Here is a 27,096-nt window from a genome sequence, read left to right on the forward strand (position 1 = left end):
GGTGTGTGTGTCTTTGTTATGGTCCCCTGGTAGGACACCACAGATGGTGGAGGGCTGGGTTTGATGAAGTTGGCTCTTTTTTAATGTACAACCCTGCTTTGACCCGGCCTGGCTGCTACACTCTCCTGTAGCGCTGTGACGTACAGCAGACGGCGCTTTTGGGTCAGGACCCAAAAACAAGCTGAGCAAATAAAAACAGAGCGTCTGCAGGTCAATGTCTCACAGTCCTTCAATGTCTTACATTTTATAGATGAATATTAGGCTTCTGAAGCCACTGAATAGTGTTAAATTTGAATTTGTGAGGTCTTAATTGTCATTTTTTATCTAATTTCATTGATCCAGCTTTTATTTGTATTTTTATTTTTGTCAAAATGAGTCAAGCTCTTCTGCGTGAAAGTCCACATTTCGGTTGTTAGAAAGCTTTTAACCTCCACTGAGTCCACGAGTCTTTTTCGTATCGAGCATAAATTGTCACCAGCACAAAGCTCGCTTTGGCGTTAAGTTCTGTCGCTCTGTCCCTCTCAAAAAACAAAAAAAAGCTTCTCATCCAAACCGCCCTCTCCGGGGTGCACGTGTTTTTATATCTGCAGTACTTTGTTTATTGTTGTGTTTAATTTAACTTTATTGTAACACTTCTTTAATTAACTATAACAGCACTTGTTTTAACTTTATCGTAACAGTTTTTCATTTTACCATTATATCAATTCTATATTCAACTCTATTGTAAGAGGGCTTTATTGAACTTTATTATAAAAGTACCTTAACTCTATTGATTACTTAAAATGTATCGTAACCATATTTTATTTAGCAGTTTAGTGTTTAGGTAGTCTACAGTACTTAAAAGAAGATTTTCAAATATTGAGAAATATTGATATCTTTATTGTAACAGTACTTGATTTAACTTTATAGTAACTTTTATTTAATTTATTAGTATTGTGTAACTTTGTTATAACAGACATTAATTCAACTGTATGTAATAATACTTTATTTCACTTAACAGCATTTTATTTAACTGAATTGTGACAGTAGTTTATGTAGTAGTTTAGTATTTTTAGAATTCTACTTCAGTTTTTAGGAGATTTCCAAATGTAGAGAAATATATCATGTGTTGCAATATAGCAAAAAAAACCCCCAAAAAAACAATTTTATATTATTACACTGACGGAAAATGAGAGCGGAACGGACATTTGGTGGAGACACCGGCGGAGAATGAGGGCAGAGTGGACACCAGCGGAGACAGTGGCAGAGGATGAGGGCGGAGCGGACATTTAGAGACACTGGCGGAGGCACCAGCAGAGAATGAGAGTGGAATGGACATTTGGTGGGGACACCAGCGGACATTCGGAGACACTGGTGGAGACACCGGTGGAGAACGAGAGCGGAGCGGACATGGCTAGAATGCGTTCTGTTGACTTCATCTCATATTTCAATAGAGGAAAAGTTATAGCGTGATTGATATCGTTAAAGTTTTATCGCCCAGCCCGACTTTATACTTACCCATAATGCTTGAAGAAAAGATGATTTGTCCTAAATTTGGTCAAAAACTATCTTTGAAAGTTCTCAACAGTAAGTTTGGACACTCTGTAAAAGGAGTAATTATATGTTGCTCCACCCTCTGTAGCAACACTAATTGCATCTTTTAATGAACGTGCATGTGAGATTAGCTCTGGTGAGCTGCTGTATAATTGTGCAGTCTTTCTGAATCACTCTGTAGTCCCATAATAACCGTTTACAGACGTCTCAACACCCTTTCTTCGCCTGCATTTGTCATGCAGGGGGGAGTGCCGGAGCCCACCCGGCTAGTAGTTTTCTGAAGCCTCTGTTGATGTTGTCTCTGATCTGTGTTCGCCACATCAAAAGCAGACGTCCCCCGCTGTCCTCCCCACCCTGTCCCCCCAGCCTCTGTCACACACAGCTGCTGCACTCGTCCATCTCTCTCTGCCCACCGCTGCTCTGTTTTATCCCAGCGCTCGTCATGTCCCCGTCTCTGTCTCTCACCTCTCCGTACCTCTCACCAGCTTTATTTCTTACCTTTAGCACCCTGCTTTCATTCTTATCACCTCTCTCTTATCTGTCCCTCTATCTCTCCTCCATCTCTCTCCATCACTCACCCTCTGTTGGTCCCTTTTCTCTCTCTCTCTGTATCACCCATCGTCTGTCTCCCTTTTTGTCATCTCACCCATCAACATCCAGTTTTCCTCTTTTTATCCTTGAGAGGAAAATAGGAGGTTTCTGCATGAAATATGGGACTTGAATCTCTGCACTTACAGCGGGGTGCTCCTTACACACACACACACACACACACACTCACACACACACACACACACTCACACTCACACTCACACACTCACACTCACACTCACACTCACACAGGGCAGGCGGGCATTTTCACTTTACAAATGTTGAAATAAATTACACCCTCAGTATTTGTAGAAAATAAATGACACACATGCCACTCAGAAAGTATATGATTGTTTTAATGATATCTTCCATGGGTGATTTTCTGAATATTAGACTCTGTACACACTCTCTATAGTTTTCATCATCAAGGAAGCCCTGAAACGCCTCCTAATCAAAATCAAATCACACCTCAGCGTATTCCCATAATGACTTAATATCGGCTGAGCTCTGCGACTATACATAGTATGTCACGTTCTCAAGTGCGCCTCTCTCTCAGTTTTGCCTGACACATTTTAGTCTGACGTAAGGAGAGACTATATTTGGGTGGTGTCATCAACAATATTACCGTTTCCTGTCAGACCCCCTCCTCTGGATGTCTTAACGTGATGCTGCACGTGCAGGTGTGTCACATGAATCGAGCCTTTTTTGTGAGTGTTTGAAGCCGAGTGCAGTGCACATCCAGACTCTTTCAGGCCAAGTTTGAGATAAAAGGAGACTTAATGGAAAATTCCAGCCTCAGATGCTCTCTAAGTGTCAGATATGCTGCTCAGCCTGCGTCGCTCAGTCCCAACCAGAGGTTATCCGCTGATGTGCAGCACCCACGCTCCTTCAGCCTGCCGTGTAAACTTCACTGCTCATACTGTGCAATTTTAGGGTGTCTGCAGGTCCTTGAAAAGTCTTGAAAAGTCTTAAATTCTATAAATATTGTGCCTTAAAATACATAAAATAGTCTTAAATCTGAATTTGTGAGGTTTTCGATGGCCACAAATTGGGGTCAACAGTTTATCAGCTTGGCTGATTATTGGAGCTGATATTTGGCATTTTGCCAGTTATCCGTATCAGCAGTTTTTTGTAATGATCATCGATAAGACTGATCTATTAAAAAGTGCAAAAAAGTGTCAGAATTTGAAGGAAATTTTACATTGTAAAACCTCAGGGGCAATTTTTATCTATTCATTTTTATTTCAAAAGTCCACATTTCTGATGTAAAATTTTTTTAACTTAACACTGAACCTAATACTGTCCTTTTACTTTCTTTTTGCAATTATCTGTTGGTAAAATGTCGATTAACTTAACTCTAAAACTCTAAAAAATAACTATATTCCTGCATTAAATCTTCCTCTGTGCTGTACTTTTATGTTTACCTGCAATGCCAGAATAAGAAAAAGATGATCTGTCAAAAAACACAGCCTTAAATTTGGTTAAAACTTAAGCTGAAAAGTACTAAAAAGCATTAAATTGAATTGTCTGATGCCTGTAGATGCCCTGTTATTACGGTTTCATTATCCGCTGTTGCAGAGAGGCTGCTGGGGAAGAGACTGGTCTTTCACAGTGAATTTCTCCTTGTGTAAATATGTAGATTTCTTACAGCTTGTTATATTCACAACATTTTGCTGAAAAGCCAAGATAAACATCGTAAAACATTTTTTAATAGTCGTAGAGTTACAAGGCTCTGTCTGCTGGCAGTTAAACTTTCTAGGATTTGTATTCCTCCAAGCACAAATATATATAAATATATATCTCAACTTTGGATTTGAGCTCAGCAGCCCAGGAGTTTGTGCTTTGTTGTTTCAGACGTTGCACTAAAATACTGTGAGGCTGAATAAGGTATGTGTTCAGGGAGGTAGTGGAGGAGGGTTGTGCTGTTAAAACTTGTGCTGTCGAGCTGCCAGTTACTGCATAATCAAGTGATTGCGATTAGGAGCCAAGAAAAATCAGATTTTCTGCAGTGATGGATTTGTTTCTACTTTTAGAAATGTCCATTAGTGTCTTTGCGCACTGGTCCAAGGCTAGACTTTAATCTCGGCACTTAACAGGTGGCGACTTTGTTTGAAATCACATAATCTAATGCAATTATGCATCACATTGTGTATTTTAATGTAAATGCATTGCTTTTTTTCTGTTCATGATTTAAGTGCCAAGCTTTTTGTCTTGCAGACATGCACACAAAGCCAATATGTGAGGCATCATATCAGTAAACTCTGTTCAGTTCTTTTCAGCAATAATTAACCTGATCATGGACTTGTAGTGCAGAGTTAACAGACGAGTGCAAGTGGGCTAAAAACTAAAGAGATGAAAAAAGATTTTAGAAAGAATACTGTATTCTGGGGTTGGGAATTATTGGAGGCCCCACAATATAATATTATCACGATATTTAAGTCACAATACAATATTAATGCAACAATAACATATTTGGCAATGTATGATGATTTATTACCCCTTTCAACTGCCAAATAATGTTCCAAAAAGAAATGTTTATCACCATTTGTTTTATCCAAAAGAATAAAGTTTTCATTCTGTTTGTCCCACTTTATTTTTATTGTAGCAAACTGTATCCAATATATCTATATCTATATCTATATCTATATCTATATCTATATCTATATCTATATCTCTATATCAAAATGTATATCTATAAATCTATATCTATATATAGATAGATAGATAGATAGATATAGATATAAGACACTGATTTTGTTGTTCTACCAAAAGTTTAATTTTTATTTATATAATATCAGTTAATGTAATAATAGTTTTTCTGTGTATTGATTTAATGTTTCCACACAAAATTACAATGTTGTATGGATTTTTCGTCACACCTCTACTTTATTCTCAACTGTAGTCATTAATGATCAGGCAGTTTTAATCAAATGTGATTAGTTATTTAAAAACATTTCTTAATTTAATTGATAGACCAATTACTGTTTTGTGATATATATTTCAGAATTGCAGGCTCAACCTAAAATGACCTTTCTAATCTGTGCAAAGTTAGGAATTTAAAGATCTCCTGTCCAATAATGTTTCTTCTGTTTGGCTGCAGATACAATCTGCTGAGATGCAGCAACAACAGACTTAAGAGCTCCTCTGTCCCTGCCGCCCTGGCCTTTTAAATAACTTAATGTGATCTTTATATTGTTTTTATCGTTTACTGTTTGTCTGATGGTTATGTGGTTACCGCTGGCTGTACAACAAATTGGCCCTTAGAGCTAATAAAGATATCTTTGATCACCGGATCCTCCCTAGTGCTTCTGTTGCAGTGCGACTAATGCGTTACAACAAGCCCCGAGGAACAACACTGGGCTTTGTAGCCAATTCGAAATAGTAGCCAAACCGTGCAGTTACAACTTCTGAGTCCATCACGTGATGCCATGGAGCCCAAAAAGACTTTCTCCATTGACTTAAAATGTGAAAAAGACGTCTGTACTCCCCAGTACGAACACAAAACAACTTCAAAGAGACACAAAATGACTACAGGAAGAGGCAAAGCAGCAAAACAGTCACCCAGAACCACCCTTGAAAGACAAAAAAGACCTAATTAATAATAAAGACACAAAATGACCTAAAAAAAACACAGTTTCCTCAGAGAGACACAAAATAACTGGAGGAAGAGGCAAAGTGACAAAAAAGTCACAAAGAACAACCCTTAAAAGACCAAAAAATGACCTCAAAGAGATACAAAGTAACCACAAAAAGTGGCATTAAAATGGAATAAAAAGAGCCCAAAACAACAAAAAAAGACACAAAGTTACCTAAAAACCACAATCACCTCAAAGAGACACAAAATGACTGCAACAAAAAGAAGCAAAATCACCACAAAAACTGTGTGCTTGTTTCCAGTCCTGCGTTGGAGAGACGGTGGGACCTTTTTCATGTCTGTGCCCAGAGCCTCAGAGTCTCGTAATCCGCCCATGAACGTGTCCCCACACTGCGATGACAGACCTGGTCGAAAATTGTCAAAATATCGATTTAGGGATTGTCACATTTATGTTACATTAATTACATACATAAATTACATTTATTCTGGAAACGAAGCCTGAAAAAAATCCAGGTTCTACATATGTAAATGCACATGTGTTAGACCTGAAATAACCTCCGAATCAGAAAGGCTTTACATGTAGTTATTCTACTTCTCAGGAGAGGGTATTTTAGGATGGGCCCCTGGAGGGTCGGTACAGTACAGCAGCTTCGCTCTGTGAATTCAGCATCTCTTTGTGACTGCAGGAAAGAAGAAGACAGATTCTGTGTGGGTTTATGAGCCCTGCGCTCTGTCCTTGAAACCTCCACGGGCTTTTACACCTGGTTGCTACAGGGTTTTTTCAACTAATTCTTTTTTGTTTTTTCATCTGTGTCTCTCTTTTTCTGTCTCAGGTTTGTGAGCAGCTATGACGAAGTCCTACGAGTTCAACTGGCAGAAGCACCTGCCTGAGTTCATGCAGGAAGGCGCCTCCTTCGAAAGATTCGATGAGGTAAAAATTATGCATTTCTCTGCCTCTTACGAGGTTTCTACATTTGGTAATATAAAATAAATAAACAGAACCGCTCGGAGTGTAAAAATAAACAGCCTCCTAACCTCTTTATGCCACATTCATGATACATTAAAGCATATCTCGACGCTTTCTGATGCAGCGGAGATTCGAGTTTAATGTCCTCCGTCAGTGTGTGACGGCTCAGCCTGTGATGCAAGCTTGTCAATAACCTTGTTGATACTGACAAAGGTTATTTGCGCTGTCCTATTATCATCCATCACCCTTAATGACCATCCCCCGGTCAGTCATTAGCCCGCACACGCACACACACACACACACACACACACACACACACACACACACACACACACACTCACACACACACTCACATTATGTAGCAGAGGCGTCTCCTTTACAACCTGATACGTCATTGTTGTCGTCGGCGCTCTGGCTGTGGGCAGGCCGCATTGATCAGCCTCATTAAGGAGCTGTGCTGAGGCGACTGCTTGTCTGCAACACCAGAGTCTCAACCAGCAGCCTGAAAAGATTATCTGTTTGTCTGTCACTGTGTGTCAGTGTGTTCTTTGTTTTTACGCACAACGCGAATGATTTTCTTTATTAGTGTGTAAAAGGTCATAGGTGTAAGCGGCGAGGATTCGCCAATCCTGGGATTTTGAAGTGCTCACTGTCACTAAGCAGGTTTCCATTAACTCTCAAATTGCAACAAAGTTTTATTTCAGGCGATTCGAAAAAACCGTATTTTGCAAAACTGCAATGGAAACACTTTATTCTGCTTTTCTAGGTCACATGATGCTATGGTTATGTGCTCGTCGGTAGGAACCGGCTCCCTCATGATGCAGCAGGAGCTACAGGAGCTGTTATTGCATCACATGATTATAGTTGAGTGGATCATCTGGAAGTTTTGAATCCACAATTCCTCGGTGAAATCGTGGACTATCAGCTCCCAGAAATCCCTCATACGTGGCCGCTCCCAAATATAAGGGGCTCACCTTTCTATTATCGCTTATATAACACGCCTACGTCGCCTTCCATCGGACATGAAGATGCTAGTTCAGTGGCTGCAATAGAAATAAACCTGCTGATGTTTTCGTCATCCATCGTCATGCTTTTGGGATGCTACCCAGACTCAGTGGAAACACAGTCATCTCACAATTTCTGTGCAAATCTGTAATGGAAACCATTGACTTTGGCTTCACTCAAACACAGCAAAGGTACATACAGATACATAACACAACGAACCATTAAAAGCAGACAAATATTCAATATTCACGGTCATACAAATAGACTGATACAGTCAGTCTGTGTTTATTGTGTGTGTGACGTAAGGAATAAAAGACTCCTTATATATGTTCTGGCTGGTTTTTGGCCAAAGGAGAGATGCTCAAACTCTGAGTGTAATGGATGTGAGGTATCAGTTACGTGTCTGCTCTTCTTTCGTACAGCTCCGTCAAATATTTTACAGAGTTGTTTTTCCCTCCCTGCAATGCTGACAATCTCTGAGAGCTTGTTTTCACTCTTTGCACTTACATTTAACATTCAACACATGCTGTTATGTTTAATAATAAAATCAGTGTGCCATTTCAGGAGTGTGTAAACTAAGTAATTTCAAAAAAGCTGAATTTTATACAAAATAATATTGAATTATTTCTCAGTTACAGCCACAGTGAAATCTATTGCCCATCTAAGCAAAAAACTTCAATTAAAAAAAGATTTAGAAAAATTACTAATGACATGTGTGACCCTTATCCATCCAGCCCTGCATGTGTATCTGTGTTTATGATGTGTATATCTCTGTCTCTGCCCACGTTTCCTCCGACTAACTTAATCAGGACACTTAGCTAGGACATTTGCCGAGCAAAGACAAAGTGTGTCACACACACGCGCTCACGCACGCGCACATATACACGCACCCTTTGCACACATCAGGAAATCCCCTCAGTCCTCTCCGTTTATGTGGGCATCAGTGGGGGGAGGAGGATCCCTCTCAGGCAGAGAAGAAAACTTGAAAGAGCGTAGGGAAAAAGCATCAACGAATCCACAGCCGTGTCAAAGTGAGCCGTGAAACTGGGCCGGCGTGCTTCTGAAGAAAGTCCTCCGTGTGCTGCCGCTGTGAGCAGGAGCCAAGCTTAGGACGGCCTGGATGGTAATAAGGTCGACCTCTGGCAGTCACCTTAAACATTAAAATGAACGATGTCAGCTGGGACGTACCACTACCCTCTCACCCCTGCGTTTTGTCATTAGTGAATTATAAATAAAGAAAAAGTACAAGAATTAATTAGAATTTATTTTTTTAAAAAAACAAAAAACAACAACAGACAAACAAACAAACAAAAAGGTTAAATAATTTAAAAAAGGAAATGATCTGGGGAAAAAAAACTGCTGAAAAATGCTAATAATTCTGTAAAATAATATTAAATATAAAATTATTATTATCATTATAATTATCATTAGAATTATAGATTCTTGGACATTATTCCCAAGCTTTTTAAAAATAATTTTCTAAATGAATTAATTCTTGCACTTGGACATTTATTGCCAAGTTGCTCACTGCATTATTATATTTAAGTATGTGATTTTTTTCCATTTTAGAGTTTCTGACTGAATGTGATTCACCGTAGCTTTTATTTCGAGGTCAGGTCTTACACGTGTAGCAGCTAGTTATACTGTCTTTTTCGGGGTGGAGGCTAACTTGGTGGTTTTGGAAAGTTAATTTTCCAAACTCACTGATGGAAAGCTGACTGAGTAATGTCAGTCATCTGTGTGTAACTCTGTCAAGTGTCCTCTGGAAACACCTCCGTTGTGTTGTGATGTATCGCGGCGTGTTTTCTTAATGTGTTGTGGATTTGCAGCGTGTCTCCAAATGCTGCTCAGAGTCTTCAGACTGATAAAGATGTAAAAATGTTATGTTGCAGTGCGTTTGCCCGTCGGCGCCTGCAGGTTCAGAATAAATGCAAAACTGAAATGATGAGGCTTCGGCTCGGCACTGTGATAATTTGACATAATAGAAACAGGCTTTGGAATATATACATACATATATAATGTTTGCACATGCAGGTTTGCATCATAGAAACGTGACTGTTAGTTTGGCGGAGGTCTCGCTCTCAGAGTCCCTCTAGTTTCTGATGTTATTCTTACTTTTCTCCGAATAATAAAGGCAAGAATTTCTTAAATAACAGTTGCATCAGTTATGATTGTATACCTCTGATTGACAGTTTAATGTCTGGACGTACAGTCCTTCATTCAGTAACAAAGTTTTTGTTTTTTATACCTGACCTGTCGCTCATGTTAGTCCACGTCAGAAACCGTCTTTCGTTCTGTGTTTGTGTTGATGTGAGCGAGTGAATAGCTGTTGTTCTGTTGCCTGGCAAATACAAGGCCTGCAGGGGACATCTGCGTCGATTCAAATGACGTCCGCCAAGTCCACCCACAGACACAGACATGCTCTTTATCAGTCCCTCTCATAAGGGCACTCACACACACACACATACACACACACGAGCACACACATACACACACACACACGGGCACAAATATGCTAAACAGCATGGATTTTTTTCCACAAAACATTCTCCACCGAGTGAAAACCCCACTGAGGGACAGATGGTAGAGACAGGTAATGCGCAGGTGTTTGTGTGTCTTTGTCTCTACATTTTTATTTATTTAAAATCTATTTCAGCAGGAAAATCTCTTTTACAAGAGTGTACAGGCCAAAACATGCTGCAGCACTTTCAAACAAAGATGCAGACATGAAACAGTTAAATTTCTGACTTATAGCATGAGTGTTTGATGTACTGCCGTCGTCTCCAAAGTGTGGCCCCGGGGCCAGTTTAAACGGCCCTTGGCTTGTCTATCAAAATGATATGATAATAATATGATCAACACAAAAGTGGTTAATGAAGCAAAATTACTTTACATTTCTTTTCCTTCATTTCACGATGGCAGGACAATCTTACAGTTTACAGCCTAACAGCAGATATTTCCTGCAATGTCACAGACAAGGCCGCAGCAAAGAATCATGAAGTTGTTGCGTTTGTGTCATGCTGTATGTGATTTTTGTTTTTTTTATAAACTCATATTATATAAGAAGTGGCTGGCCTGCAGGTATTTTCACATTATCTGATCTGGCCCCCATTCAGAAAACCCTGACGTACTGTAAAACCGTGCAGTTTTCAGTGCAGTTCAAAGCTTTACAGGAGATCCTTATCACTACATGAAGTATCTCACTGCTACATCTGTTTATTACTGTCATTTCCAAAAAATCCTACCTGACATGGAGTCTCTGTTAGAGTATTTTTGTCCCAGAATGCTTTTTTGTGATATTATATTGAAAAGAGCAGTGGTGCTCTGGGTTTCTGACTAACTGTGCAGAGTTCCCACAGTCATGGAAAACTCTGGAAAGTCATGGAATTATACAATCCCATTTTGCAGGCCTGGAGAAGTCATGTAATAATTAAAAGTCATTGAAAGTTTTGGAAAAGTCATGAAATTTTGAAAGAAACTCATTGTTTTAACTTAAAAAGGTTAGTGTCCAGGCTGACATAAACGTTTTAGTTGAATGAATTTGAAAAGACAAGTTGAGGTAATTTTTTTAATGATTCATCTTGTCTTCTTAAATTCGGTCAACTTAAAAATTTAAGGCAGACCAAAAACTAACTTTTTTAAGTTAAAACAAAGTCTATTTTTACAGTGTAACTGTAATATTGTTTTTTATAGCTGTCGACTCAATGCAGCTCTAATGTGTGTCTAAGTGTGTACTTTTACTTTATCTTAATGTGTATCTTTACCTCTGTATGGTACAGGTGAGGAGGCTTTTTTTTTTAAAAAAAGATATAGATTTCCAATAATTAATCAGTGTTTGTCTTTGAGTGAGAGATTTCAGATGAGTTTCCCTCTTTGACGTGTCCTAAAGCAGAGAGGTCAGAGGTCAAAGATCCTTAGTGATCAGTCATGCTAACAGCCAAGGGGCTTCCTGTGTGTGTGTGTGTGTGCGTGTGTGTGTGTGTGTGTGTGTGTGTGTGTGTGTGTGTGTGTTTCATTCATTGTCTCACTGATTAGAAATCAATCACTTAAGATCTGTCCAGGTGTTTGGTTTCCATGGGGACTGACTCAGCCTCGTATTGACAGACGGTTAATGACAACAGATAAACAATCATTTCTGTTGGTCATTTAAATCATTAATTTTACAAAATGTTACATAATTACTGCCAGGGCTGCAACTAACAATTATTTTTATTGTCCATTAGTTGTTTGGTCGATAAAATATCAGAAAAATGGTAAAAGACGTTGATGAGTGTTTCCCCAAAGCCCTAAGGTGACGTCTCCAAATGTCTTTTTTGGTCCACAACCCACATATAATCATTAAAAGAGGGAGTGAGTAAGATTTAGTTGAATTTTGTTGCATCTAGTGGTGAGGGTTGCAGATTGTAACCAGCTGAAACATCTGTTTGAATTTCTTCAGTTTTTATTGTGCAGGAGGTTTTTAGCAGGAGCCAAATCATCCGCAGAGATCTCTTCCTCTAAAACAAACAGACTAAGTGATTTAAACACTTATTAAAACTTGTTTTTTTAAAAATTGGTGTTTTTCAGTCACTGCCATTTGCAGGGGGGCTGCTGAATGTATGTAAACGGCTCGTTCTAAAGTAACAGAAACACAATAATTCTCATTTTCAGGTGATTATACATTAAAAAAAAAAACATACTTATTATATTTCATTCCATTTCTGCCAATATATCCCCCCCAAATCTCACACGCTGGACCTTTATGGCTTCGTGCACCATAGCTGTATGTGTGTGAAGTGACTGTGTTGGGGAAAAAAAAGGAATATATAAAGTACAAGCATTCACACCATTAGCCAGATGTGGAGAGAGCGTCTTTAAATACCCAAACTGCAGAGCTCATTTACAGTTTCAAGATAATAATAATAATAATAATAATAATAATAATGCATTTTATTTATAGGCGCCTTTCTTGACACTCAAGGTCACCTTACATCATCAACATAAAAGCAGACACAATATTAAAGAGACAAAATAAAATATAGAAATACAATATAAAATTAGACAATGCAGTTGTGATCAGAGGGAGTAAGCCAGTTTAAACAGATGGGTTTTGAGTTGCGTGTAATGATACGGGCAGCTGAGTTTTGGACCAGTTGTAGTTTATGGAGGGTTTTATGTGGAAGGCCAAAGAGAAGAGAGCTGCAATAATCTAAACGGGAGGTGACCAGACTGTGAACGAGAACAGCAGTTGAGTGTATTAAGATGTATTAAGATTTTAATAACAGGACGGTAATATAAACCACTTTGAGTTTAAGACGAACCACCCCTCACATATAGAAAAAGGCAAACAGTATGGTTAGTTGTGGGAAGATAATGATAACACTAATACATTTTATTTGTAGGCACCTTTTAAAACACTCAAAGTCACCTTACAAGGCAGATTTAAAAAAACAACAGTGTAACAACAAATCAGTTAAATTGACAAGACAAGTTTGCATTATATAAAATCATAATGTACAAAGTTTTAGTGTGACCGGATCAAGCTGAATATGAAAACAGCACAAAGAGCTTTCTGAGGTAATAAAAACACAGTTCTTCTTCTCAGGTGCAGTAGATTTTTATATATGTCTATTTATAACAAAAGCAATACTTATTCTGTTTTTCATTTCTGTCAGTAAATCCCCTTAAATCCTACACACTCGACCTTTTACTGTCAGAAAGAAATAAAGAAATCAGAAGATATTCACATTTAAACGGCTGGAATCTTTTCGACTTTTTTTCATTTCTTTTTTGTGATTAACTTTTTATTTGCATTTTAAGATGACAAACATCTGAAAACATACATGTGGCAAATACATTGGTAGGTGCTTGCACATATAGACTGAGAGCGTCTCGAACAAAAGGACAGGACGACAAAAAAAGAAGGCACGTTGAGCAAATAAATAAAATAAAAATAAAATAAAACAAAACGAACTCAAATGAAATCAAAATAAAATAAAATAAAACAAAATGAACTCAAATGAAATCAAAATAAAATAAAACAAAACAAAATGAACTAAAATGAAATCAAAATAAAATAAAATAAAACAAAACGAACTCAAATGAAATCAAAATAAAATAAAAAAAACAAAATGAACTCAAATGAAATCAAAATAAAATAAAACAAAATGAACTCAAATGAAATTAAAATAAAATAAAAATAAATAATAAATAATAAAATAAACAGGGCAATGACATTTTTCCTTTAAAAATTGGTCAAAAAAGTTAATTGTTGTTAATTTATGGAGAAACTCAAAGCTTTGTTTAATCCGTCTGAGGACATGGAGCCACGGACAACCTGCCGCTGTTTTCCGCACGGCTGATTGTCGCTGTTGCACCACGCGCATACGCCGTCATCACTTGCGGGCAGGTAGGAAGACACCTGTACACCCAAAGACGAAATTTGATAGCGCGAGCTGCAACATGACGGAAGACAGAGGAAATATCGAGGGGAGAAAAGCAGAGACAGACCGGAGAAAACGACCGAGACCCGACACAAGGTGACGGTGACGTTAGCATTGACGTTAGCCTCCGAGCCTCCAGCACCGGGAGCTGTCCCATCATCCCCCCGAGAAAGGCCGCTGGCTGACGGGGAGAGCAGAGCAGCTCCGCCGTCAGCTGAGCGCGGAGCTCCGGGCTGCAGGGAGGGAAGCTAACAGCGTTCACCTGCAAATATCCGCAATTTAAAACACCTGTCAGCTTAATTTTCATCTTTACCCCCAAAACCGCTTTAATGTTACACACTGTGGTATCTCTGCGCACAGCACGCGCTTTTAAGATTAGGCTAAAAATATGATGCATTATTATTATTATTCTCTACGTTCAATGAGTTTACTCTTTAAACAACATAAGCCCTAATATTCAGTAATTTTGAGAAATTTAACCCTCAACTTGCCAGAATTTGTTGTGATGCCACTATATTTTTAGATGAAAAAAATAATTATTTTCGATATTTCACATGCTAAGTGTTTTTTTTTTGTTTGTTTTTTAAATTATCACATCTTAGGATATGTCAGTGGTTACCAGAAACATTAATTTTTATACATTATTTTTTGTGCAGTGCTAAATGTGCTTTTCAAAATCAGGCTATAAAAATATTATACATTAATATGACTTTATAGTTAATTTAATCGATTATTATTATTTTTTTTATAAATATAAAATATTCATTATGTTTTTAGATTTTAAAAAATTATGTATTTCATTATATTATAATTATATTATAAAATGTATATATAATATATGTATATATTTTTCCTTATACTTCATGCAAAGTAGATTTTATTATTATTATTATTATTGTTATTTTTATTATAACAGTCTGTGGTATGTTGGAGATTTGCAGCAACATTGATTGTGACGGAAAACCTATTGGAAATAACATGCATTTTTTCCATATGCCAAATATGGTTTAAAAAAGTCAACAGGTAGAAAATAGTAGAAATTACAAATCCCTAGGTAAAAGCCCAGAATGACACCCAGAAATAATATAATGTGTGTATTTATGATTTCATGACCGTGGGATCAAAAATAGCAGTTTGAATGGGTTTCATTTGCACTTTTTTATTTTTGCATTTAACATTATGAATGTAACAATTTTGTTTACACTGTGTTTTTTAGAATTATTGTAGAGGCTGAGCTGGGAATTTCAATATTGTGCTCGTCTAATATTGAGAATAATTACCTTGCATGTTTGCATTATGAATAACACTGAGCCATTTACTGCTGAGCTCCAGCTGGTCAGAAGAGACAGAGTGGCATGGCACGAAGCACTTCCTGCGTTTTCATCACTCAGCCAATGGCTCGTTAAGTGCTCGGGGGCACGAGTATGGATGAGCGTGTGTGTTTGTGTGTGTGTGTGTTTGTGAGAGAGACTCAGTTTGGATGTGTGTGAGTGCTTTATGTCCCCTTGATGTTGTGTTAAAGTGAAGCTGATATAGTTAATGCAGGTCATTTTGTCTTGTTTTGTATCACGATTACAATTTCAGAGATCATTGTGAGGAGCGGAGAAAATGAGAGCAGGTTCACACACACACACACACACACACACACACACACACAGCTGCACTTACACAGGCACTTAGGAAAGAATGTACACATGTTGAGAGGGAACTGAGCTACCATTACGAGGTACGTATTATGCGATATGGACATAAAATAACGTCACAGTATTTCAGGGTATTTTTGTGATAACAAGATTCTTGATGATATGACAGAATTACTTATAATTATTTATATAATATTTTATTCTGAAACTTTTTTTAAATAAGTGTTATTGTTGTGTATGTCGACATGAATGTAGTTCGTCTTCAAATATTCAGTGAAAACTAAACAAAAATAATCGTTAGTTTATAAACAACAACAGTAATACAAAGTGAGATTCAGATTCTGTATAAAATGAAAGTTTTACAATAAAATGTATCAAAAATTACACATCTGAACTGTTACCAAATACAAAAAACACTGTTTTCAGTCTGCAAACAGTTTATAAATGAGTTGTTTCCTCCACATACACCTGTTTTTATTTTTAGCTTCACTTAATGTTTCCGTATGTAAAAGTCTGCTGTCATTCTGTCAACAAGATAAAATATTGTCTTTATCACAATATGAGTCTTTCTCATCATATAAGGAATCATACCGGTATTATTGTGGACAGTATGATGTGGCACACTCCTAACGTCTATTCATCGGCCCATTATCGGGTCGACCAATATTGTTTTTTCAGGGCCGATATCGATACTGATTATTAGTACTTAATGATACCGATAATAGATGTTTAGAACCGATACGCATTTACAATAAAAATTTAAATCTTTCTGTCAATATTTAACATTTAGTATAAAACAAACTCCATCACAAAACTTTGTTTAAATGTCTTCACAAACGTTTAATCAAAACTGAAACTTTCAACATCAAATACAACAAGTTCTTTCTTTTTTCGTAAAGTCAAGCCAAAATTTAAATAAAAAAATAAATAAAAATAGCTCCCTGAGGTTTCACAAAGTACAAGTTCCTCTCATGCTGACACTTTCTTGGCACTTTTTAATTACTTTTGTCGGCGATCATTAAAATAAACACAGATAATTGGCAAAATTCTAAATTTCTGCCCCAATAATCAGCCAGGCCGAGAATTTTTCAGCTTCTTATTCACATCCACCCAAACAAATGACCTTCAGCTGATTGTTGCTTTGCGTGTGACGGGCCGACTGTTCTCATACAGCTCTGAGTTTTGCGGGAGCGGGCCGTCTGATAGTGTCAGAGTAGCCTGCTGTATGTTGGAAACAGTCAGGGCTCATTTGGGAGCGTCTTTCTTTCAGAGAGCCGGTTTCACAATGTGCGACTGATGCCTCCGTCAGTCCCAGAGCAGATGAAAGAGAGTCGAGCTTTTAACTGCACTTACCGCCGTCTCACCATCTCCTAAATGGAAATAAGATCATTTAATTGGTTTTTATGATGGTTTTAGATAACACGACGTAGCCAAATAAAACCCAGCTCAGTTCTATTTGCAGCAGTGCACGTCATGGACCAAACATCCTGTGTGTGCCACATTGTTCCTACCGCTAATATTAGCGTTAGAGTGACCCAGCAGCCTTCTCCTATTCTATTTTTTACTCTCATGTTTTATCCTCTCAGACGTGTGATTGGAGCGGGATAAAAACACACGCTTTGACACGGTCAGACGTCAGCACAATCGCAGCTCCGAGCAGCTGATTGAATTGAGTGAAAAATGTTTGGGTAAGATAAGCACGCCAATGTTTGTAGATTTTCTGCTCCGACGCTCCCGATGAACTGCAGGTTTCACAGGAGCTGATAGGTGGAACATTAGAGGAAGTGTGTGTGTGTGTGTGTGTGTGTGTGTGTGTGTGTGTGTGTGGTAGCAGCTCGGTGAGCTCACCTTTAAACTTTCATTCAAACACACCACTGAGTGATGAGTAAGTTGACCAAAAATTAAGGTTAAATCTGCAGGTGAAAGTGGTTTTTGCCTTTGTGACGGTTTCATTTACTTATTATTAAAATATTATTTTCAAACAATGTATTTTAAGTGTTTTAATCCTTTTAAAAAGACAGGAATAAGATTTTAAAGTTATCATTTACAAAAAAGTACCTTAAACATAGCACACAAAAAATTTTTTTTTTTCTTCTTTAAGTGATAAACAACAACAAAAACCCAAACTTACAGATAATAACTCTCTATAATTATAAATATAGCTTTGTGGACATTTTAATTATTTTTTATTATCACAAACTTCTAATAATCTCTTTCTCTTGAATTCTTTCCTAATTTCTTGCAGTTTCTTGGCCATCTCTTAACAAGTTGCTCCTTACGTTTGTTTTCAAAAGAAATCGAACCATTTTGCTTTTGCATTTTTGGTTTTAAAGGTTGAAATGCATGTTAAAGGCGTCTGAATGCTGCACAAGAAAACTGATGTCGATCTTGGCTTCGAAGGGTTAATTGAGGATGATATAAGGACACCAAACAAAATGTCATATTGGATAACGTTAATGAAGACTGTAGAGTGAACCACCAAGCAAAAAGTGTAAATTAAACTCATTTTAAGAGACTTTATTAACGTTACCCCGTTGTTCGGGTCTTCCCATCGTGTAACATCTTCTCTGATAACATTTCAAAGCAAAATGCCTAAAATGTCCCAAATTACTTGTTACCCCAGATGACATTGGCCAGCTGCAACTTTTAGGACAATTCATGATTTTTAACCCTTTTTGTAGCTTTCATGAGTTATCCTCTATGACATTTGGTGACTATAATGTCTAATAATTCAGCTCCATACATTTCCACAGTATTTGATAAACAGAGATAAATAGATTCAATAAATGTGTTTTTTAATTGACTTTAGCCGACTGCTAGTTTTGAGACAAAATTCTCAATTGCATTATAATCTGCTGTATATCATTTAAATATATCGTTAGTCACACTCATACTAAAATGCCTGTGGCCGAGATTTCAGGTTTTATTTTTATTTTTATTTTTTTCGCATTTCACCATGAGGTGCAGACAATTCATGTGGCATTTTGTGACTGTGTCTAATAATTGTTAAACTTTGTAAAATTGCACGTCCCACATTGGTCCAAACACATCTTAGCCAGGGTTGTCCCCCGTCTCTAATGCACAGCTCTGTGGTCCAGCAGGACAATGTTTGCATTTAACAGTTCACGGCTGTCACATTTATCTCACTTTGTGTTTGCCTTAGCAGTCGGTTTCTTCTCGTCTGCACGCAAGGTGTGTGTGTGTGTGTGTACACACTGAATGTGTTTGCGCATACTGTGTATGTTTTTGCGTGCGTGTGTGTGTCTGTGTGTGTGTGTGTGTGTGTGTACACACTGAATGTGTTTGCGCATACTGTGTATGTTTTTGCGCGTGTGTGTGTGTGTGTGTGTGTGTGTGTGTGTGTGTGTGTGTGTGTGTGTGTGTGTGTGTCCGTCCTTAGGCGGGCTGGTACATCTTAGAAAATGAATTAGGGTTACATCTGTTTGTGTGGTTGCGTAAGACTTGAGTGTGTTAAACAGGTTGACTGTTTAATGTCTTTCCAGGTCAAATAAAAGTGTGACTGATGAGGCTCCTTCTCTAATAAAAACTCTTTCTCCCGCTCTGCAGGACCCGTACATCTTTGAGCCCAACTGTCAGATGACGGTGGACGAGTATGGCTTTTTCATCTGCTGGAAGAGCGAGGGAAAGGTATGACTTTCATCTTTCCGTGTTTGTGTATCCTCTTGTCTCCCAGGTCAGCCCGGGAACGAGACGAATCTGTGAGCTCATGTTTCGTTTGCTCTGGCAGATGCGTCTGGTCCCTTTCAAACAGCCGACCTGGCTCAGGGCAGGCCACTCACAACCGCTTATCCAAGATGAGGCGGGTTTGTCTGACGATTTGCAGAACCTTCACGCTTTGCGCAGGATATTAGGGATGTCCCGATCACAGTGTTTGCCTCCAGTCTGAGTCATTAGATATAAGGCGTCTTTAAAGTTATTTAAAAAATACCTTCATCCAGCTGTTCCTAGATGTTTCTTTTTAAATGTGTTATCTTATATTTATTTATTTTTACAAAATAAAGTATAAAATGACAAACCCTCCCCTACACCTTCTCCTCGCGGTCTCGAGGGAATGTTTCCATCCCTTTAAGAGTTCAGTCTTTATGCCGCACTGCAGCCTGTGTCTGAGTAACCCGAATAATCTGTATTCTGTTGAGTGTTTATTTTTGTTGTCTTCATATATTGTGGGGCGGATTACCTTTATTAATAAATAAGCCATGTTGGCTTTTTGCTCGCAGGGCTTTGGTGTCACGTCGCAGTGGTCGTGGTGGCTGCTCTCTCCTTGGAACAGGGCTAAGAAACACCATGCGTGTCGTTTTTGGCTCCCACACCCTTGCACTAGGGACAGTACGGGTGCTGACTTTTGCTTCCTTGCGTCCTCGCACCTCCTCCTGCACGATCCTCAGATCCTTTAAATGCAGCTGAGGGAGAGAGGAGCTTAAAGTGAGGAAACGCGTGTATCCCACATGGAAATCTTTTATCAAGTGGCGTGACGTGTAAATGCGGCACCTTCTCATTCAGCACATTTACTCACATAATAGGGTGGCTCAGGTGGTAGAGCGGATCGTCCTCTAATCTGGAGGTTGGCAGTTCGATCCCCTCGGCTCCTCCAGTCAAAATGTCCAAGTATCCTTTGGCAAGATAATGAGCCCTGAAGTGCTTTCAGTGGCTGTTGAATCAGTGTGTCATTGTGTATGATGGTTAAAAACCGAGTATCAGGTGGCACCATGTACAGCAGCCGCGGCCACCAGTGTGTGAATGTGTGAATGTGACTTGTAGTGTGAAAGTGCTTTGAGTGATCGAAATGACGAGAAAAGCTTTGTAAGTGCAGGTCCATTTGGATTATAGCACTTCTTCTTATGCAGTCTGAGCAAAGGAATGAACATTGTCCTTCATGAGTAAAATTACACTTGTGGTTGCAGAAAACTTTAGCTAAACAAATTCAGAAACTAAAAAAAAATGTAAATCTTACAGCATTTTTGAGATACAGCTTCACAAAACAATATTTTCTTACACCTGTAGTTGTCGGGTGCTGAGAGGTTCTGGTGTTGCCTCTGTGTATTAAAAATGATTGCAAAACAAATCTGTCTTGTTTTCTCAATATTTCCACAGTCTCGCTCTCTCGCCGTCTCCCTCTTCACCTGCTCTCACATTCTCCCCTCAATTTATTTCTCATCATCTCTCTGTGTGTCTCTCCTGCAGGAAGGCCAGGTCCTCGAGTGTTCCCTCATCAACAGTATCCGTGTCGGTGCCGTCCCAAAGGTGAGACCTCGGCAAAGACAATTTCCTCCCTTCTTGTTTTTACAACACTCACGCTCTGTTGCCTGCTCCACCCAACATCCAGTCTCCTGCTCCCTCAGCGACGCTCCTGTTCAAATCTGCAGAGACGGCATCGTCAGGCTTGTGAATAACGATTCGTGCTTTAATCAGCCGAGGTAGCAGCGGTGTACTCAATCGATCGACCGACTGATCTGGGACTCTCGGCTGAGATCGCAGTCCTGAGCGTGTCTCCACACGATGTACCAGGAGGCACGAGCAGAACATAATATGAAATATTTAACTCATCAATATTTATACAACCCAAGCTGGGTTTAGCTGCAGGTTGTATCCAAATCTTTTTCTGTGCCTTTGACCCAGAGATGAATAATGACACATTGTGCTTTCGGCCCTTTTATGATGAGCTGTCATTGGGTTAAAGAGTTCACACTGTGGGATCAAAACCCCACGGGTATAAGACGCTCCGTCTCTGTCAGAGCTACTTGTCCTCATCCTGTAAAAGGAAACTGGGGCCTCATTACAGAAACTTCCTACTGTAAGTTTGAAATTTTATCTCTTCTCTGTAAAGGTGGCCTTTTGGTAAGTTAGGAATCCTGAGTTACAATCGCATAGACCAGCGATACTCAACTTGTGGCCAAATCTGGCCCCGGATAGGATGTGTTGGGTCGCATCCCAACTGTTTTTTAATTCACATGAGAAATAAAGCGATCCACACTGGGAATTGTTTTTATACTTTTAGTTTTCATAAGGTGTCCGAGTACATAAAACAGCATCAAAATAGAGCTTGTTTGTTAAAAGTGCCAGTGGAGGATCCCCGCAGCCCCTGAAAGAGGTCCTAGCTAAGCCCCTAATGTCCTAAAATTCTAGAAATGTCCTAAAACCTGAGAATCATGCTAAAATCCCAGAAACGTCCTAGACAAGTGCTATAATCCTAAAAATGTCCTAAAGTCCTAGACAAGTGCTAAAATCTTAGAAACGTCCTAAAATCCTCGAAATGTGCAAAAATCCTAGAAAGTGGTCAAAATAAAATTGTTCTTTAATTGTGGTTATTAGAAAATTAGACATAATTTTGGTGTAGCATAAAAACCGGTCTTTAAAAGTCCTAAAAAGTCTTAAAACCACCTTGCGTTGAGCTGCAATAACCCTGCTTATTACAGGATGTCTGAGATAGGACTCGGCCATTGCTCCTGTAACAGTAAAACAGAAGTTTTCCTACCTTTGAAACTTCAGACAGAACAAACAGTATTTCCTGTAATGAGGCCCCTGATCTTGAAATAGACAGTATGCTTCCACCGGCTGCATTGTTCTGTATTTTCAGAGCAGCATCAGTTTTCTATTCAGCCAGTTTGGAGTCAGATATACACACAAACAAACCTGAGTGGTTTCTCCATATATTAAATATTGATTCATGCAGTTTAGCCTCGACAGTGACACATTATCTCGTAGTATTCGGCATCTTGCAGAGCAGATGAATTATGAAAGCTGTTACGGGAAAACCCGTGTGGACGGCGGCCTCTAATTAGGATGCAAACCTGTCAGAGCAGTAAAAGTCAAACCCCTGACAGGAGACACTGGTGTGTGCGCTGTTTGCTCGAGCATTAACAGGTTGCGTATGTGTTGTTGACAGCAGGAGGTGGTCTGTTTGCTCTGTCCTCCGCGTGGACGTGTGTGCGTATGTACATGTGTAAGGGCACGTATACAGATAGTGCGGCCTGATAGCAGCTCCTCCTGTTTGTTCAAACACTGTTCTGTAAGCAGCAGATGAAGAACAGAGAGCGGGGCTTCTCCTCAGAGGCTAACGCGGTTACACAAGCCCCCGAGAGCTGTTTCACATAATCCAATGAGCGGGAAAAGATGAATGGCATGGGATGATTGCTGGCTGGGGTTTTAAAACGGCAGAGCCTGCTGCCTGTTGCTGCTAATTCAATCATATAACAAAAATACATTACTGTCTTCAGTGGTGACGGCGGCGGCAGACTGAAATCCAAAAAGAGGAGGAGGAGGAGGAGTTGGGCTGTGTTTTTTGATAGCGAGAGAGTGTTTTAGGGGATTTTCTGTTTTCACTGATCAAACATGAGTTTGTACTTCTCTCAGATTAAGCTGTGGCTAGGACAGATGATTATTCTTAGGAAAATCAGCAGAATAACGACGAGGTCTTTATCTATTTTCTGATAAAGTAGGGATGTCCTGATCATTTTTTTTCCCCGATCCAAGTCATTTGAATTGAGTATCTGCAGAAACCAGGTCCCAATCTGGTCCTTGTATTCACCTGGATAATACAGCTGCACAATGCACTTTTTTTTTGTATTTATTTTTTTATTTTATTATTTTTCTGGACAGCAGTTTATGATGCAGAACATAAATCCTTCATACTCTGGTAAAGTGGTGTCTGAAGAGTTTCTCTCCAGCTTTGTTCAACACATCAAAACCTGGATTCAGCTTTTAAAGCAGCTAAGATTTCTTTTAAATTTTTTTTAATAATTCAAATGTTATTGATTTTGAGTTGGTTTGTACACAACAGGTTAATATATCAGATGAGAAATTCCACTGGCAACAATAAAAATAAAATGACAACAGAATAAAGGCAAGATAGAGCATAACAAAAGTCAAAAATCCCCCCCAAAATAAAATAAAATAATAAATAAAAGAAAAATAAGTAACAGGCAAAAAAAAGACATCTCAACATTCATATTTCAGGGTCAATGTGATTTTATTCCAAAAGTCTCCCTTACATTGGTCCTTTCACATGAGGCCGTTTTTGTCATATAATTGACCCAGTCTTTCATTTCTGGGGGTTTAGTTGATTTCCACCTCCTGAGTATTGATCTAGCAGCTGTCGTGACCCCGGCTGTAACAACTGAGGTTTCTTCTCTTGACATTTTATGTACTCGTGATCTGTCTCCTAGTAAACATATTCTTGGCGACACTGGTGGTGTCTTACCCAGCCGCTTACGCACGTGTCTAAGAATCTGTCTCCAAAAGGGTTGAATAAGCAGAGTCCCAAATCCAACGATAAAAAAGTGCCTTTTTTTCTTTGTGGCATTCCCAACATGAGTTATTAGTTAGTAAATCTGTCTTCTGTGGTCTGAATTTAGGATCCGTTCTTCATGATGGATGTCCGTTGTGTCCTTCTTTAGCTGACTTGAAGCTTTAAGTCTCCCATGCTTGATACATACAGTATGTCATACTTTTCAACACCAGTAAACATTTCAGCAGCAAGCTCTCTCTAAGCTCCCTTCCCTTTGTGTTTTCTTGTCAGAGACTATTTACTGCAACAACACCAGAAAAGAGGATTAAAACCTTCCCTTAGATTTCTTCCATTTCCTCTGCTAACTCTGCTGAGATCGTCTGACCTGGACAGCCAGCACCTCTCGTTTGTTTCCCGTGTTTCTCTCCGAGCGTGCATGTTTCTGTGTGACAGAGTTTCACTTAGCCGTCTCGCTTTCTCCCTTTAACCCAGGACCCCAAGATCTTGGCGTCTTTCGAGGCCCTCGGGAAGACGGAGGCGGACCTGGAGGGCTGCATCATCTGTATCTGCAGCGGCACAGACCTGGTCAACCTCAACTTCATGTTCATGGTGGCGGAGAACCCAGAAACAGCCAGGGTAAATACACACATCCACCTTGTTTCCACTGCGTGGTGCTTTTTGGCATTGAGAAAGCGAAATGATACTGATGACGTGCAGACCTCGAGAATGAATGTGGTGTTTTTTCATATCCGAAGTATATTTTGTGAATCTTAACAAGGACACATTTTACTTGAATGTCTGTATGTACTGGCATTTTTTGTTGTCATTATATCCAACATGTCCTCAGATCAATTTTACAAAAACACTGAAAGGGACTCGGTGTTAATCTGTGCGATAAGGCACTTTTTACAACTATTGTTCGCCTTCCACCGAATGACCCAACAGGAGACGGTCTGAGTTCGGTTGTGTGGTGCAGTTTATTTGTGCATTGTGAACACAAAGTGCTCCGGGTTCGTTTCGCTCTTTGCCGTTGTATTTTAGCCCAAATAACTTTTTTCTGTGCTGGGAAGCTCGAAAAACATGCAGATGAAGCACATTGTGAACAGAAAAGGGACTGAGACTCCATCATTGCTGATGTGGATCAGAGAGAGAACCGAGTCCTCTTTCAAATGACTCGACAGTGTGAGCGCAAAGATAATTTTTATTCTGTTAGTCCGCTTTTTGGTCCACTTTAAGAGGACTGAGTTAGGTTCTTTTAAAGAGGACGATATGTGAAAACACCCTTAGATGAAAGTTTTTGATGGTCAGAAAAAACGTATGTGTGAACGCTGCTGAGCACCTGAGTACACCCGTAAGTCATTCAACGTTTCCACGTCATGTAAAGTTTAAACGAACCCCGACATGGCAGATGTTTATTTCAGAAACAAAGCAAATTGCCGGGTGAATGGTTCATATGCCAACTCCTACACGAGGCCTTGGTTCAGTCAGATAAATAGACACATTTGAATGAGTCATTTTTCTCTCTCACCTCATCTCTGTCTCTCTGAGTCCCTCCTGCACTCAGGCTTCTGCTGTTATTTTCTCATCCTTTTTGTCTCGCTCTCAGTCCACTCTCTGTCTCTGTCTCTCTGTTTTTCATCCCACTCATGCAAAAAAAAAAAAAAAAAAAGCTGTGTGAAAAATCTGACTGCCTTATTGAGTAGTAAAACACCTCTCCAGCTTCACTTTCTCACCCATCAGTTCATGTTTGTTTTGGGCTGAGACAGATGACACCGCCTCCTCCGTCTCTGTTTTAATCAGCAGACGTTATTATTGCTCAGCCCTGCTGCCAAAACTCCAAACATTGTACACATTTGTAAACCCACAATAAACAACTGCATGTACGGTTAAAATGCACCAGAGCTGAGTCGATCTGAGGAATGATACTTCTCAGATAAACCAAAATAACTGCGGCGTCAGCAGCGGCGTGCAGGAAATACTCAACATGAAGAGAATTAAAAAGAGAGTTGTTCAAACGAGAAGATATACATTTATTCTGTTTTTATTATCGTCAGAAAATCCTATAAAAAGATCGACACCTGCCCGTCCCTGTCAGTGGTTCTCCAAGTCCATTTATTCCCATTAGAGTTGTAAATCTTTTGCAATGAGTCACAAATTTAAACTTCATTTTAAAAGGCAAAGTAATTTCCTATAACAGCTGGGACAGTTTTTATGCAACAGTACCAATTTGTTGGGATCTATTTTTAGCCGCAGATTAATCCACATTTGGGACGCTAGTGAGTATTTACGGCAGCAGGATGGAGAAAGTGGGATTGAATCAAAATAAACTACAGTGCTCATGTTTGTCATGATTAAGACACGTCACTCAGGTGACAGTGATGTGTTTTTTAGTTTTTGACAATAACGTAGGTCTGAGGCACAGAGGAATAAACGCTATCAGGCCTCAGCACAACCAAGACATCTTAGTCAAATATATTCATCAACTTTGTTTACATGCACAGAATATTCTGTTCCATATTTTACCCTTATTACAAAAAAGACAATATGAGTTGTTTACATGGCTGAGGAAAATGAATATTTCACTAATACGCCTGTTTAATGCAACCGTGAACACTCTGATTAACGTGTCCTAACATGTTGTTCACACACCAAAATACTGAAAAGTATGAAGTCTGGAGCCACTTGTTCCATTTTGTGTCTGTCACAGTCTGTTTCATAACCTCAGCTGCCTTAAAAAGGTCAAAATTGTGATGTTTGCTTATTTTAAATAAACTGTTGATATTCAACATCGTTCCAACGGATCCTTAAAAAGTTTTAGAAGACAAAAACACTAAGACATGGGAGGAAGGATTTTATGAATCATAATTTTCTGATGTTGCATCATAAAGTCTTGAAATAATTGGTAACATGTTTTTAAAAATATATAATTTAGTAAATGCCCCTTTTAACAATACCAAAAAAAATCATGCTGTATGTCGGAATAAATATGTTGGAAAAACAGGCACCATCTCCATACATTTTCTTTTACTGTAACATTATTCTTACATTTTATTCCAAATGGCTTTAAAAAAGTCTTAAAAAACCTTAAATCTGACCTG

At 38.9% G+C, this 27,096-nt stretch overlaps 1 protein-coding gene across 5 annotated transcripts in view; it reads left to right on the top strand.

The window, feature by feature from the left end:
* The window catches only part of plcb4b (phospholipase C, beta 4b), a 147,960-nt gene that overhangs the window by 44,830 nt on the left and 76,034 nt on the right, over positions 1 to 27,096 (top strand). For 4 of the 5 annotated variants that reach the window (XM_088089180.1, XM_088089179.1, XM_088089181.1 and 1 more), the window contains 4 exons: positions 6,550 to 6,647; positions 19,321 to 19,401; positions 20,956 to 21,015; positions 24,491 to 24,634. In XM_088089180.1, coding sequence (XP_087945306.1) covers positions 6,564 to 6,647; positions 19,321 to 19,401; positions 20,956 to 21,015; positions 24,491 to 24,634 — 369 coding nt within the window. In that variant the 5' untranslated portion in view covers positions 6,550 to 6,563. Of the gene's footprint in view, positions 1 to 6,549; positions 6,648 to 11,695; positions 14,207 to 19,320; positions 19,402 to 20,955; positions 21,016 to 24,490; positions 24,635 to 27,096 lie in introns of those variants that run through there. The other variant, XM_088089182.1, reaches the window with a different exon arrangement.

This window comes from Plectropomus leopardus, chromosome 16, assembly GCF_026936395.1.
Source record: "Plectropomus leopardus strain MGB_pleo_1.0 chromosome 16, ASM2693639v1, whole genome shotgun sequence".
Classification (NCBI taxonomy): Eukaryota; Metazoa; Chordata; class Actinopteri; order Perciformes; family Serranidae; genus Plectropomus; species Plectropomus leopardus.